At 41.4% G+C, this 15,581-nt stretch overlaps 1 protein-coding gene across 1 annotated transcript in view; it reads left to right on the top strand.

Annotated features, from left to right (window-relative positions):
• Positions 1-15,380, top strand: part of sh2b3 (SH2B adaptor protein 3) — a 35,469-nt gene extending 20,089 nt beyond the window's left edge. The window contains exons 3-8 of the mRNA XM_018752812.2: positions 2,822-2,923; positions 3,271-3,365; positions 8,150-8,241; positions 8,727-8,941; positions 9,403-9,574; positions 13,965-15,380. Of these exons, the coding sequence (XP_018608328.1) occupies positions 2,822-2,923; positions 3,271-3,365; positions 8,150-8,241; positions 8,727-8,941; positions 9,403-9,574; positions 13,965-14,317 (1,029 nt within the window). The 3' untranslated portion in view covers positions 14,318-15,380. The remainder of the gene's footprint in view (positions 1-2,821; positions 2,924-3,270; positions 3,366-8,149; positions 8,242-8,726; positions 8,942-9,402; positions 9,575-13,964) is intronic.
• Positions 15,381-15,581: the final 201 nt, after the last annotated feature.

Genomic DNA, 15,581 nt, shown 5'->3' with positions numbered 1-15,581 from the left:
TGTTTTCCTCTACTTTTGGGATACTGTTTAATACAGTTACGTTATCAGTATGGTAATAGTTGGAATATTTTGTGCTGTCTTTTGCTGCTCTGTTTGGTTTTGTCCAAACATCCTATAAATGCCTGTAAAAGCAGATTGGAAAATGAAGGTGTGAGCGGGGGGGGTGGGGGCAGCGGCACTGGCCATCCATTGGTTCCTGAGGATGGATTGAATACGGTGTTTTTGAATTACGAACCATAAAATACAACATGTCTGAAAAGTATTGACAGTGGTGGTAGGAACATTTAACATTTACTACAGAAAGGAAGTAATGTACAAAAGTACAAATTATGAATTATGTTATAATTATGTGCAAAATAGGTGCCACAGCAAGTATCGCTGCTCTCTCGCTCGCTCAAGTGTCGCCTGGATGGTGTACAAAGATGTGGTGTCAATCCCCGCTCAGTCTGTGTGGAGTTTTTCATGTTCTTCCCATGTCTATGTGGGTTTCCTCCGGCTGTTCCAATTTCCTCCCACAGTCCAAAGACGTGCTGTTCAGGTTCACCCATAGTGTGTGTGTGATAGAGTATTCCACTGATGTATAGATGAGCAACTGATTATAAGTTGTGTATGTAGCTATTGTATTTTGAACACAGAATCATAGTAAATTTTGACTTTTCGACAAACAAATCAAGAGACAAACAGATCTCTAATTCTCACATTCTGAAGTTAGGCACTTAACTATATTTATAAAATAAACATAGAAAAAAGTGGCACAAGGGGCACAAAATAGAAAAAAAGTGAAATTACAGATGATATACATGCTTGGGTCACATGCCAACAATAAGTTCTTCATTACATTCTGTGTTCTATAAAATTACAAGATTATTACTTTGGAAAAGGAAGGAAGTAATCCTTGCTTTAGATGTGTAGAATGTAGATGGGGATTACTGAGGAAATTTCTTTAGCCCACAGATAGTGTACATGGCCCATTTTCCGTTCGCTCAGCATCCCGGAATGTGCTGTTTCTCAGCCCGTACCAAGTTGTAAGGGTAGTTCCCACACTGCTATTAAAAATACACACTGCACATTCCTTTGGATTTACAGCATGTCATTCTACACCATTGAATGGTCCATGTTCCATCACTATTCTCATTTTGTGAGGAATCGAGAGGGGCTTATCTGGGGAATAAGCAAATTGGCATATTCATGATTTAGTATTTCTGTGGGAAGTAGATTTTTGAGAAGCCTGTTCCATGTTTCTTCAGCTCTTGATATGGTATTGGTGGAGTAAATGAAGCAATACTGCAGTATTATTTTTTCTTTGCTATTTTCACCATAATTTTGTCTCTTCCAGTTGTTCTCTATTCTGAATTCTTTGCAGTCCTTTTTGCAGAAGATCCTTTTCGTCAGTTAATTGATGTTTGTTTTATGATGCCTTCCTGTGGGGTTTTCACCAACTGAAAGGCCAAGGTCCTCCCTTGACGGCATTAATTCAGTGAAGTAGTTCTTCACAAATGAGCCTACGTATTCTGCGGTCCATTTTCAGTCACTTCCCAACTTGACCTCTGAAGAACTCTACATGTATCTGCTGTATAAATGGGTAAATCATTGTATAGTTGCTGTCTAAAATAATAATAATAATACAAAATACTTTCCTCTGAAAAGGTAGAGTGGAACTAGATTTACGTGATTTGGCAATCATTAAGTTTTAAACTTTTCAAGTCTGAAAATCACACTTTTTTTTTTTTTTTTTTTTTTAAAAACCCATATTAGTCAGTCATTAACTCAGTAAGAAGAATTTCTGATTAAATGAAAATTAAATGGGGGGGGGGGGGAAATCATACTTATGAAGTATGGGAGAGAGGAAGTGAAAATGCATATTTACAGTATATCAAGGCAGTCTTTTTGGAATTTTCTTCTCTGAACTTTGGTAACAATCTGATGTTTCAAAAAATCCTGATCTTTCAACACATCAGTTTCCTGTGTTCTACTTTTAGAAATATTTTCAAGTATTTGCATTTGAGTACCCTGATCTCACTTCCTGAGCTTAAGAGCAAAGGTGTTAGTGTGTGTTGTGTTTCTCTGACACTGAGTGAGAGAAGTCCTGGAGAAGAGTTGGTCTCAAATCCTCTTAACCCTGCAGCCACTTTGTATGGAAATCCTTGACTGGTGTGTGGACACTCTTGAGGACAGGCCACCTACAGCAGCTGTGCTATATTTGCCACCAACAAGCCAAATAAAGCAAAAAATGCCCGTTGCAACAGCTGGAAAAATGCCCTTTGTCGTCAGCCGATTGTGGCCAAACTGTCTGCCTTTGCCTGATTTCCTCTGTTGAAACCAGACTCTTTGTGTATCACTTTTGCTTTGTTTGAAGAAAGCATACTGAAGAGTGGCCATTTCTTATCTCAAAGCTGTCATTAGGGCCAAGTATCAGTTAGGCACTTTGTTTTTTGAATTCTGTAGATTGAGCAACAAAAGAATGTAAGAAAAAGAATTGGATAGAATTAAGTTGCCAGGCTGTTTTTCCAAAATACTTGGAGCTTTGAGACAGGAGGTAAGGGAATGGGCCTTGGCTGGGGAATGCTTTGTGTTTGTGGGTTCTCAAAATCAGCCATGTTAATGTCTGGGACAGTACTTGCTTTGTTAGAAGAATAGGTTTTGTTAAGTAGTAGTGTAAAATGCCTACAGGTTTGATTAAATGAAATTGCTCAAACTTTGACTTGCAACCCACATGATGACAGACTGTGCTTTGCTTCTGCTCCACTGGAGTGTGTTAAGTAATGGAGCCACAGTAAAGTGTTCCAGCTCGTTCTCTTACGGTATCTGATGTGTCTTTCAGTGCTCCAGCCCAAAGCTGATGGCACGGTGCTCGGACATCTCAGAGATTCGTCGTTGTAAACGCCTGGAGATGCCTGACAACATGAACACGTTTGTTTTAAAGGTGAAGCTCATTTCTGGCACTCCTCTGCTTGACCCATACCCCTTGTCTTTCTTATGTACACTGTTCACAGGCATGTTTTTGTTTGGTAAAGGAATAACACATATTGGCCTACTAGAAACATCTGTTCAAGCCATTTTATTTCATGCTACTGCTTAAATATTTCTCACTTTTGACAGTTCATGTTGTAGACTAGTCGGTACTTATTTTCCTTTCCTGTTTTCACCACCCTCTGTATTCTGTTCAACATCCACTGTGCTGTCTGGCTCATTTTGTGTAGGCTTTGCACTAATAGCTATTGTTTCAGCAAAAAGGGGTGCTGACTAATTTCTAATTTCTCTCCCCTGCAGGTTAATCACTATCCAGGTAGTTTCATATTTGAGACAGACAGTGACCAGCAGGTTAGCTCCTGGACAACAGAGATAAAAGAATGTATCAACAATGGGTGAGGACCTGGGTGCTTGTGCTTTTTTTAAAAAAAATTTAAATAACCTTTTTCCACTTTTTAGTAAATACACTATATACTTGCATCTATGAACACCACAAATTCACCATTTTGCTGAACATTGTCTTTATAATACAATAAAACAGTGCAAATTTACACGGTGTACAAGTACAGGGTGGCACGGTGGCACAGCGAGTAGCGGTGCTGTCTCACAGCACCTGGGTGGGGCGAGAGGATATGAGTTCAGTCCCTGCTCAGTCTTTGCATGTTCTCCTTGTGTCTGCATGGGTTTCCTCTGGGTGCTCTAGTTTCCTCCCACAGTCTAATGACATTCTGTTCAGGTTCACCCATAGTGTGTGAGTGATACAGTGTGTTCCACTGATGTATGGATGAGTGATCCATTGTAAGTAGTGTAGTATCTAGCAATGTAAATCACCTTGGTGAATAAGATGTGGGCTGATAACACTACATAGAGTTCATTGGAAGTCACTTTGGAGAAAAGCATCTGCTAAATAAATAAATGTAAATTAAGTTCTCTTTAGTAGTAAAACTTTGAGAAGTTAAAGGACTGTCTTTCTTCATTTATGTGTAACCATGTGTCCATGTATGGGTGGTTTCCAGAAAAAGTGTCCTGCAATATATTTGATTTTACAAACAGTCCCCGGATTACGAACGAGTTCTGTTCCTAAGCCTGTCTTTAAGTCTGATTTTTACATAAGTTGGAACAGTTAGTTAAGGCTCGTGTCTAACGTCAGTCAGTCAAATGTTTCTCGTATATAGTATATTGTGTACCTTTCTATGCATCAAAACATTAAAGAAACACTTCCGGATACACTAAAACATCTTTAATATACAGGCAGTCCCCAAATTACGAACAAGGTCCGTGTCCTCAGTCTGTCTTTAAGTCGTGTGGAGTGAGATTCTGCAACTGGGAAGAAGTGTCTTTTGTTGCCAAGTGCTCTGAGAGCGAGAGAGCGAGCGAGAGAGAGAGCAAGAGAGAGAGAATTAAAGAAACTTTCACCTTTCACTTCACTTTCAATCGTGATTGTTTCCTTTTTCTTGGATGCATCACTTACATCACATTTGCGCTTTGGTGCCATAGTTAGTAGGGTGAAAACAAAAAATTAAAGCCAAATACAGTAACACTAGGCACTGTTGCATGTTGCAAAGTAGCACCCCTTTATTATTATGAACCACTGCATACACAGTAACTCAAATTTTAAATATAATAGACTTAATTATGAGGTTTTCATTTGATTTTTACTTGAGTGACAAAAAAATTAACTTTCAGTCAGTAAGGGGGGTTGTTTGTAAGTACGGGTTGAATGTAAGTCGGACACTTGTAACTCGGGAACTACCTGTAACAATACCATAATAATAATAATACAATTTAAAGATGTAATGATGATAAGTGTGACTACAGCACTTATAATAGAGCGAGACATAGAAATACCCATTTACTGCAGTACCCGAGTACCCATTTATTGCAGTTAGTAATTAAATGAAATTGTGGCCACTGTATACAGTGCTGCTTGAAAGTATGTGAAGCCTTTATCCCCCTTAATTCTACCACAAAATTATTTAATTGGAACCGGTCTTTCTCATGTGCCATAATAGGTAGGGAATTACCAACTCCAAATATCGGTTTTGAGAAAAACAAATATGTATTAGAAGAGCGGAAGTAGCGTAAGTGCAAAAGTGAACCCCAAGCTGCATTGTTTGAGCCAAACAGGTAAATGGAATCAAGTGTGTAATTCAGTCATTTATTCATTTTACGTTTAAGATTTAAGGTTTAAATTGTATGTTTATTTTAAAATTTTATTCAAGAATTAACACCATTCTTTTTGGGGTTAGCATACTTTCAAGCAGCACTGTATATGTAGGTATCCATCTTGATTTTTTGATTTTTTTATTTTTTAAAATCACTGCATGTGTTGCTTAAGTAGGTACTGCAGAGGTAATACATTCAGTTTAGTATTTTTTTTTTTTTTTTTTTTTGGAAGAACAGCCCCATCAAGGTTAATTACAAACTCTGTTTGAACAAAATCTAACATACACAGTGGAATTCCAGCATCAGGATTGAATCGAACACCCTAGTGTGGAGTGCCTGCCAGAATTCTTTAAGATTGTTGCCACACCTTTTTTTAGGTTTGTTTCTGGGCAATCAACCTGATCAATGTATTTCAGATGGTGCTGTAAAAACATAATTCATTGTGTAAACTGTAAATTGCTGCTATTGGTCAACAGTTCAAGAAGTTCATACCAAGCAGCTATTTAATTTGAAATTAATTTAATTTCCATTACATATCATTAGAAATGTCTTTGAATTTGGCTTCACCTTTTTCACAGAAGTTCCATTTCCCGTTTGATTCCGCACACGAAATACTCCAGTGCACAGGACCTGGCTACATGTAGATCAATTAGCAGGAGCCAGGTTTAATTTCCTGCTTAAATAATAACTTAATAGATTTTAAAGGAAATACATTAGAGATAGAGATACAGATACACATTTTCCAAGACTTTTTAGCCTTGTAATATTTTACCAGACTTATATGTTTCGCCTATTAGTCAAAGGCTGCAACATATTCAGTTTGTCACAGTTGAAAAGCATGTCACCAGTAGATATTTATTATAATTTTAGTTGACAAAAACAACACTTGTATGTAGTGGACTTTATCAGTGTGTGAGTGATGAGCAAAGCATCTGTGTTGTAATGTGTATCACAGTAATGTAGATCAAAGGCTAACTAAGAGCACTTCGAGGAGTTTTATGTGGGTTTGTGGTTTCCACTGAATTTTTTAAATATTTATAAGCATACCTAAGAAGAGGAGACAGCGTTCATGTTACACATGAACAACTGTGGCAATGAAAAATGCATGCTTAATTTGGTTAAATTTTTTTATTTATTTAAATTTATCTGTATTTAATGGATTAGCAGCAGTAATCTGTCTGCAGGTGTCATGCTTCTGTTTATATTAAGTGGAATGTGGCTCCTGGAAGTATATGGTTCTGTAATAACTCAGATACCATTACTTGTCTACTTTATATATTGCCCACAGTTCAAATACAAGTTAGAAATCAATGTTCTTACCAGATTGCTTTTTGCAGCATGTATTTAAAATTGCAGCCTTTCTCTTGAAAGAGGTGTTACCACTGCCAGTAAGCTGAGCTAATGTGTAAAATAAGGCGATGGACCATAAGAGGAGTTCTCATAAATAGTACAGCAGCTGCTAAATGAAGTTCTTACCATTGGCCCAGTCAAACTCTGACCTAAATAAAAGGATTTCTTTCCTTTCCATTTCTACCATTTCTGTAATGCATGCATGGACCTTTAATGAGGGAAGTAAAACTGGGAATGTGTTTTATTCCAACACAGACATGAAACGCACCGTGTATTTATCCAAGTGTGTGACCGAAAGTGAAGTATGGAGATAGCCGTAATGAGGAATCGGGGCATTCTGCATTTTCACAGATGACTCCAGTTCTTTTGCTTGCTCTTTGACTTGACTCTTTCCCTATCTGCACAAAGATTTTTGTTGCAGAAATGGAAAGAAGACTAAAGGGGTGGTTCTCGTTCGAGCATCTAGAGAAATAAGTGTGATGTATACTAACCACACCTATCTTTCCTAAGTTGTGAGCATATTGCAATGCATATAATATGATCAGCAATTCAGCTGGCTTGAAGCCTGCTGGTTATGGTTATCAGTGGAAGAATTTGTGTATCACTTTTTACCATCTGTTAGAAGTGAGTCTTTATTAAAGAGGCAATTTAGAAAATAAATTCTGTCCTCTCTCAGTATGCATCTCTTTAACTGGATTCCAAGTCCTGCTTATCCCACAGTTCTGTTTCCTGTATCTGGTCGTAAAGACCCCCTCTTGTGTGCTATGGTGAAGTTGAAATGACCATTTGGCTGAGGATTTTCCTCTATATTGACTTATCATAAGCTTTGTATCATCTTTCTGTGTGCTTTCAATACACTTGTCTGGAGCTGAACTGACACCATGAGCAAATGTGTTTTAAAAAAACAAACGTGTCTTAGAAAAAAGTGCCTTCCTGTTATTGAGCGCTGAGAACACAAGTCAGCAATTTACCAGAGGATCTGATCTGGCCTTGTTTGTGCTGCTCGTTCTCACAAGTACACTCACAACACTTGTTTGAGCCATAGCAACAATAGCATTTTATAGTTCCAAGAATTACAAGACGCGTTTCCTGGCCAGGCCCCGGCATTTTGTGTGGCTTATGCGGCTTTTTTGTGCCCCTGTGGGCCCCCCCGCTCTCTCTGTCTCTCTCCAACTTTGGGCTTGACCACCAACATCCCCCAAGAAAGACACAAAAAGGAAAAACCTAATAAATTTTTATGATTTCATAGTGTTTGTGCCTTGTGCTGCTATTTTATATATCTCCTCTGAATTACTTACTGTAAGCAGTCAGTACATGGACAGTGAATGTTGTGTATGATAGTATCTCTGCTTAATTCATTATTTTGAACCATGGTGATTTATTTTGTGTGATTCTTCTGAATGGCAATTATTTTATTGAAGCTGCTTTTGTTAAAAAAAAAAAAAACCAAATGCCTTTGTGGGACTGGGTCATTGAGTTTCCATTTCCTATTCACAGTCAAACAATTGGGTCACTTCTGTTCTGCTGGACTCATTGCTGTGCAAGCTCTGAGTCACTGTCCTCTCATTGTTCCATCTATGATACTTCTCTTTATCAGTTTTTATTTCTTTTTCTGATGGGCTTGATTCTGATTATACACATGTTTCTGTGTATGTGGTTTTAGGTCTGACAGCACGGATTTGGGGTTCCTCAGTCTTCCATCTGGTGACACAACAGCTGCTGCCAGGAGGGGAAGCTCAGAATCAGTGGGCCAGGGTGGGTATGACCACAGGCAAGCAGGTTTGAAACATACTGCCATAGCAAACATTGGGCATATTTAATATGAAATGGATTTTGGGACTTTGATCCCCCCCCCCCCCATATATGTACACCATTAAAAATTACTTTTTATGTGAACAAGCACAAGCTGATTCCATCAGTCTTGAAGTTCATACCATGCCTATGTCCTAATTTGCCTGGAATTGGCACTGTCAGTCATTACAGATAGGAGCTTGAGTTGGGAACTGTTGGGTAATTTTCGTTTTAACATTAAAGTCCTTCCATTTTGCCCTCCCTCGAATTTTTTTCCGTGAGCTAAGTTGGCAGATGTATGTTACATCTGTTTTCTTTATTCTCCTTTTGTGAACTATGTCTGTTGGGGCGGCATGTCACTCAGAACTGATATTGGAATAGAACAGGTTTCCTTTCCCCAAACCAAAGTTTCCATGTTCTACCAATCTGGATGTTTCCTTCTATCCTAGGGTCTCCACAGTTTGTTCCATCTGATCAGACCTACCAAAAGACAGATCATTTTCTGTCCTCATACCCCTGGTTCCATGGGCCCATCTCACGGGTCAAGGCTGCTTATCTGGTGCAGACCCCTGGCCTGGATGGCCACGGTGTCTTCCTTGTGCGCCAGAGTGAAACACGACGGGGTGACTACGTGCTCACCTTTAATTTCCAAGGCAAGGCTAAGGTCAGCCCTCACCTGTAACAGAGCTAAATATCTGCTTCAGACATTTCACATTTACAAGAATAAAATTTTTGTGATATTTGAATCTCTTTCATGTTGCATGCGTGGTTTGAAAGTCAGGAGATAAAGCTGTCAGTTTAGTTTTGGGTCCACCTGTTTGTTGAAACCATTAAAGAGACACAATATAAAATCAAAAAAATGTTCCTATCATTCACTGGGGAAAAAAAAAAAAACATTTATGAACTTAGTTGTGTGCTACAGCTGAAGCTGTAAAAAAGTGGTCTGTGAAATGTAAAAGTGACGGTTAAGCAGGCGTGTGTTTATTCAAATTTGTAATAACTATTCATAAGACTATGGTCTTCACAGGCCTAAGACCCCATGAAGCTTTCTTCTAAATCAGTTTGTTTTTCATTCCCCTCCTTCCTTTTTCTGTCATCCCTTCATCCATGCCTATCTTCCTGTAGCACCTGCGTCTCTCGCTGACGGAGTGGGGCCAGTGCCGGGTGCAGCACTTGCGCTTCTCCTCTGTTGTGGATATGCTCAGCCACTTTCGCCTGTACCCCATCCCACTGGAGTGTGGTGCTGCCTGTGACGTCACCCTCTCTAGCTTTGTGGTGGCTGGCTCTTCCTTACCAGGTCAGTACTTAAGAGCACAATAGCATGACCTGAAAAGTTTTTTTTTTTTTTGGGGCCTCATATACAATTTGGACAAGGGAGTTTTGTATTTATACATTTATGGAAAACCCTTCCTGGATCGAGGCCTTGTCGTTGGCTTGCGTGATCTAGGGATCTCAAGAGCTATATCATTGGGAGTAGTATGCTTCTGATAGGGAGTCAAGGCGAACAGGTCTGAAGTGAAGATCCAGACTAACATGATCCAAAAACTCCTGTGAAAAAAGTAGACGAGACAACATTTACCCTGCCTGGATTAGGGTCACCGGGACCTACCTACCTCTGGAGCCAAGCCTGGGGGTAGTGTTCCTAGGTAAGCGCCTGGTGGCTGGGCAGCCCACGTAACCCGGCCAGGCTCAGCCCGAAAAGGCAATGTGGGGGGGCCATGTGGGCCCACCACCCGCAAGGTCCAACATGGGAGTTAAATACAATAATTTTCAGGCAGCAGAAAAAAACAGGATGACACGTGGCGTCGTAACTCCTCGCGGCAGAAACTGGCTCTTAGCACGTGGAATGTAACCTCACTGGGGGAAGGAGCAGGAACTGGTGCGGGAGATTGAGAGATACCAACTAGGTATAGTTTGGCTCACCTCCACTCACAGTGTTGGCTCTGGAACCAAGTTCCTCAATAGGGGGTGGTCTCTCTCCTACTCAGGAGTTGCACAGGGTGACAGATGCCGGGCGGGTGTGGGGATACTCACAAGCCCCTGGCTGGCTTCTATACAGTTGGAGTTTATCTCAGTGGACGAAAGGGTCGCCTCAATGCGACTTAAGGTCACAGAGAGGAGGAAAACTTTGACTGTTGTCTCTCAAACAAACACCAAACAGCAGTTCAGAGTATTTGACCTTCTTGGAGAGGGTGGGTGGGTGGGGTTCTGGACAGGGCCCCACCTACAGATTCCATAGTCCTGCTGGGGGACTTCAATGTTCACGTTGGCAATGACTGGAAATCGGGAGTGGGGTGATTGGGAAGAATGGCCTTCCTGATCTAAACCTGAATGATGAAATGTTATTGGACTTCTGTGCTAGTCATGGTTTGTCCATAACAAACGCCGTGCTTGATGAACACAAGGATGCTCATAAGTCTACTTGGTACCAGAGCTCCTTCGGCCAGATGTCAATGATCGACTTTGTAGTCGTTTCATCTGACTTGAGGCTACATGTTCTGGACACTCGGGTGAAGAGAGGTGCTGAGCTGTCAACTGATCACTATCTTGTGGTGAGTTAGAACAGATGGTGGGGAAAACTGATGGACAGACCTGGTAGACCCAAACGTATAGTGAGGGTGTGCTGGGTACGACTGTCAGAGGACCCTGTCCAGAATGGTTTTAACTCATACCTGTAAGAGAGCTTCTCTCATGTCCTGAAGGAGGTAGGGGACATGGAGTCTGAATAGACCCTGTTCAAAACTTCCATTGTGTAAGCAGGCAGGCACAGCTGTGGCCAAAGGCTTGTTGGCGCCAGTCATGGAGGCAACCCAAAAACCTGCTGGTGGACACCGGTGGTGAGGGAAGCCGTCAAGCTGAAGAAGGAAGCTTTTAGGGCCTGGTTGGATCTGGGGACTTCTGACTCAGCAGATAGGTACCGGCAGGCAAAAAAAAGGCAGCAGTGGCTACGGTTACAGAAGCAAAATCCAGAGCATAGGAGGAGTTTGGAGAGGCCATGGAAAATCACTCTCGGTCGGCCTCAAAGAGGTTGTGGAGAACTATCCAGTGGCTAAGGAGAGGTCGGAGGAGCTTCTCTCAAGCTGTGCTCAGCAAAAGTGGAGAAACTCTGACCTTAAATGAGGACATTCTTGGGAGGTGAAAGGAGCGCTTTGAGGAACTCTTAAACCCGAGAGATGTGCCTCCCTTACAGGAGTCAAGGCCAGAGGCTTCCAGGGTATCAGAGTCCATTTCCCTGGTGGATGTCACTGAGGTAGTTGGAAAGCTCCACAGTGGCAAAGCACTGAGGGTGGATGAGATTAACCTGGAACTGGTTAAGGCCTTGGATGTTTTGGAGCTGTCGTGGCTGACACGCCTCTGCAATGTTGCATGGACCTCGGTAAGAATGCCTTTGGAATGGCGAACTGGGGTGGTGATCCCTATCTTTAAGAAAGGGGACCGGAGAGTGTGTGCCAAGTATCAGGGTATTGCACTCCTCAGCCTCCCTGGGAAACTCTATGCCAGGGTGCTGGAAAGGAGGCTGCAGCCGATAGTTGAACCTCAGATTGAAGAGGAACGATGCGGATTCCATCCTGGCCATGGAACACTGGACCAGCTCACAGATAATTGAAGGGGCATGGGAATTTGCTAATCCAGTCTATATGTGTTTTGCGGACTTGGAGAAGGCCTATTATCGTGTTCCCCGAGAAATTCTGTGGGAGGTGCTTAGGGAGTATGGGGTGCTGGGGTCACTACCGCGGGCCATTCGGTCTCTGTACACACGGCGCGACAGCTGTGTCCGCATACTTGACATTAAGTCAAGCCCGTTCATTGTGGGTGTTGGACTCCGCTAAGGTTGTGCCTTGTCCCTACTCCTGTTTGTGGTTTTCGTGGACAGGATATCAAGGCGCAGTCGAGGTCAGGAGAGCATTATATGTGGGAGTCGGAAGGTGATGTCTCTGCTTTTTGAGGATGATGACGTCTTTTTGGCTCCAACACGCACTGGAACGGTTTGCAGTCGAGTGTGAAGCAGTTTGTATGAGGATCAGCACCTCCAAGTCTGAGTCCATGGTTCTCTCACAGAAAAGGATGGCATGCCCCCTTCAGGTAAGGGGAAAGAATTCGCCCTAGGTGGAGGATTTTAAGTATCTTGGGGTTTTATTCACGAGTAAGGGGAGAAGGGAGCGTGAGATTGGCTGCAGACTGAGAGCAGCGGCAGCAGTAATGCGGGTCCTGTACCGGACTGTAGTGGTGAAGAGAGAGCTGAGCCATAAGGCAAAAGCTCTCTATTTACCGATCGGTCTACGTCCCTACCCTCACCTATGGTCGTGAACTCTGGGTAATGACCGCAAGAATAAGATCGTGGATACAAGCAGTTGAAATGAGTTTTCTTTGCAGGGTGTTAGGACTCGCTCTCCATGACAGGCTGAGGAGTTCGGACATTCGGGAGAAACTCAGAGTAGAGCTGCTACTCCTCCAGACCAGAGGAGTCAATTGAGGTGGTTCAGGCATCTGATAAGGATGCCCCCTGGACGCCTCCCTTTGGAGGTATACCAGGCACAGCCAACTGGGACGAGGCCCCGAGGTCGGCCCAAAAACCGCTGGAGGGATTATATCTCCTAGTTGGCCTGGGAATGGCTGGGGATCCCCCAGGCTGAGCTGGAGGAAGTTGTGGGGGACAGGGGCAACTGGGCCTCTCTGCTTTCCCTGTTGACATTGCAACCCTAGAAGGACAAGATGGATGGATGGATGGATGAATAGATGGATGGACATTTAGTTCATAGTTAGGGCTTCTGCTTGGATTTAAGCCTGCAAGCTCTTGGTTTCAAGTCTCTGCTCCCAGAAACTGTAGTGTGTGAATTCTTTCACATCCGTTTTTCGAGCTTGACAACAGACCCTTTTGTACTCTGCATGCCGTGTGATACAAAACTATTTTTAACTATACATTTTCCACTTCTTTGCCTGTTGTTCTATGAATAAATGGACTTCAAACTATAAAGATGCCAGTGCATTAAGAACAAATCAAGTTATTGCAAAAAACTTTGTCATGGGTCCATTTATTATCAAAGATAAATTCATGATGCATCTGAAAGAAATGCTGTACCATTCCCCTTTGCTGATACCTTTGCAATGTAACTGTTGTGTTTTGTATCAAATAATTGAGCCTGTAGATGTACAAGAGAGGACTTTCAGCTACCTAGAAAATGCAGGATCTGATCAGTTCTACTACTTGGTGGTTAGGACTACTTCTGAGAACTTCACTGAGAAGAGGAAATGCTAGCTGTCACACTGCACACTCATGTATACACGTGCAACTTCATCCTTGTATCTGCCTTTTGTTGCATGCTTTTACATATATTTTTTCACAGAGCAGTTATTTTAAAAAAATATAATTTACACATCACTTCATTTAATGCAATCTTAGTGTAATTTTTTGTCGTTTGTCACTGCTCACCATGATTTGGTTATGCTGGTAAAACTTATTCCTTTGCAATTTGTGCGTCTTTTAATTGTTCATCTCATTCAGCTGTCTTTCTGAGATTACTAACAGGAATATAGAAGTCAGTGGTCAAATATAGTATTTTTCCCCATGTCTGTTGTATGATGCAATGAAGACGTTGCATGTTTCTCATCTGAAAGAATGATAGTGATAATGTTGGAAGTGATAATATTGAAGAATGATTTCAGTAGCTGTGCTGATGTATCCCCAGGTCAGAGTTCTCCTGGCAGTGCCATGTTGATGCCCTTCTCTTTACATCGCTGGAGCTCAGAGCCCAATCTAATGCACTGTGGGCCCTCCAGCTGGCTACGCTCACACCCTGTGATCAGCAGTCCCCCTGGCTCAGCACTCCCTCCAGGGCAGCTTCTCCAGCAGAGCCTACTGATCCAAGAACGGCCTACCGCAGACGGCCTGCACCGTAGCGAGTCAGTGGGCTGGCGCCCTCAGCAGCAACATCCCAACCTTCAGCCCACCCTCCTGCCACAGCGCAACTCAGACTACGATCTGGACCCCTCCAACAGGGGCTGCAAACGAGCCATCGACAACCAGTACACGTTCCTGTAACAGCTGCTGAGTGAGATTTAGTCACATGCTGGAAGCAAATAATCATTTGCAGACTTCAGGTCTTTCGTGAATGTGACCCTTTTAACTTTCTGCAATTTGTGATGTTATATAATTTTCAAAAGTAATGTTGGCAATGGCCTGCCTTGTGAATAGCAATGCAGTGTCTTCCTGACATTGGAAAATGACCTACTTCCCTGCCTTTCTGGGCCTTGAGATGAAGTTGTCATATCTTTTTTCAAAAAAATAATACAAAACTGTCAATGTTGGCTAAATATTTGTTTTTGTTTGTAACAAATAAGACAAGAGCCTTTGTCAGTGGCCAGAAAGTCAGAGAGTGGTCTTGTGTGTTTGTCTCATCTACTTTCCCATTAGTCCCAAACAAGCAAACACAGCTCAGAGTACTTCCTGAGCTGTGTTCCATTGGGTTTAAATAATAGCATTTTTAAATCCATTTGGCTTTACACCACTATAAAATTACATTCATAAATATAAAAGACCTTCACAACAAGTCTTTAAACTGATGTTTTAAAATGAAACTCATTCTCAGTTCAACCATGGTGTACTTTTTTAATATATGTAAATTTAGATGTGATCCACATGTTCAAGTATTGATATGGAAAATGATATATGTAAATGTTACATGCCCCTAAATACCTAAAGTAGGAAGGAAAACTGACACTGTTTTATGAAAAACTGCCAAGCCCCTTCTAACACCAGTTAGAAGTTAAGCTATTATATTAAAGATGTAAATTTTTAAGTATGTTGTTGAAATTTGATTTTTTTTTTTTTTTTTTTTTTTTTTTTTTTTTTTTTTGTGCCTTCATTAGTAACACAGCAATTGCATCTCACCTCTCCCTTTAAACACTAACATTTCTTTTGTAACCCCAAATCCTCCCTCCAGTCAGAGCTGTTCACCTATGCATGCAGAATATTTTGGTAAACTTTTTTCTTATCATAGTAGTAGGGTTTCCTGTTTTTAAGAAATGCACAAAAGCATATTGATTTCCTTTGACATTATGAGGAAATTCATCTGCTACAAAGTGGTAGATGTTTATTTTTTATCCACAGCTAATCCAAACTCAAGGATTTTAAGTTAAAAACATACTTTTGTAATTTGATTAACTTGCATCAGTATTAATTTGTGTATTAAGTAATATGCTAAAATCTTACTGACTAGTCAGAATATGCATATTAAATTGCAGTTCAGCAAGTCTGAAAAGCTTGATAAGCTTTTTTTTTGATTATGTGCTTGTGTTTTGCTTCA

Source organism: Scleropages formosus, chromosome 1 (genome assembly GCF_900964775.1).
Source record: "Scleropages formosus chromosome 1, fSclFor1.1, whole genome shotgun sequence".
NCBI classification, from domain to species: domain Eukaryota; kingdom Metazoa; phylum Chordata; class Actinopteri; order Osteoglossiformes; family Osteoglossidae; genus Scleropages; species Scleropages formosus.
This window is presented reverse-complemented; position numbering and strand designations above follow the sequence as displayed.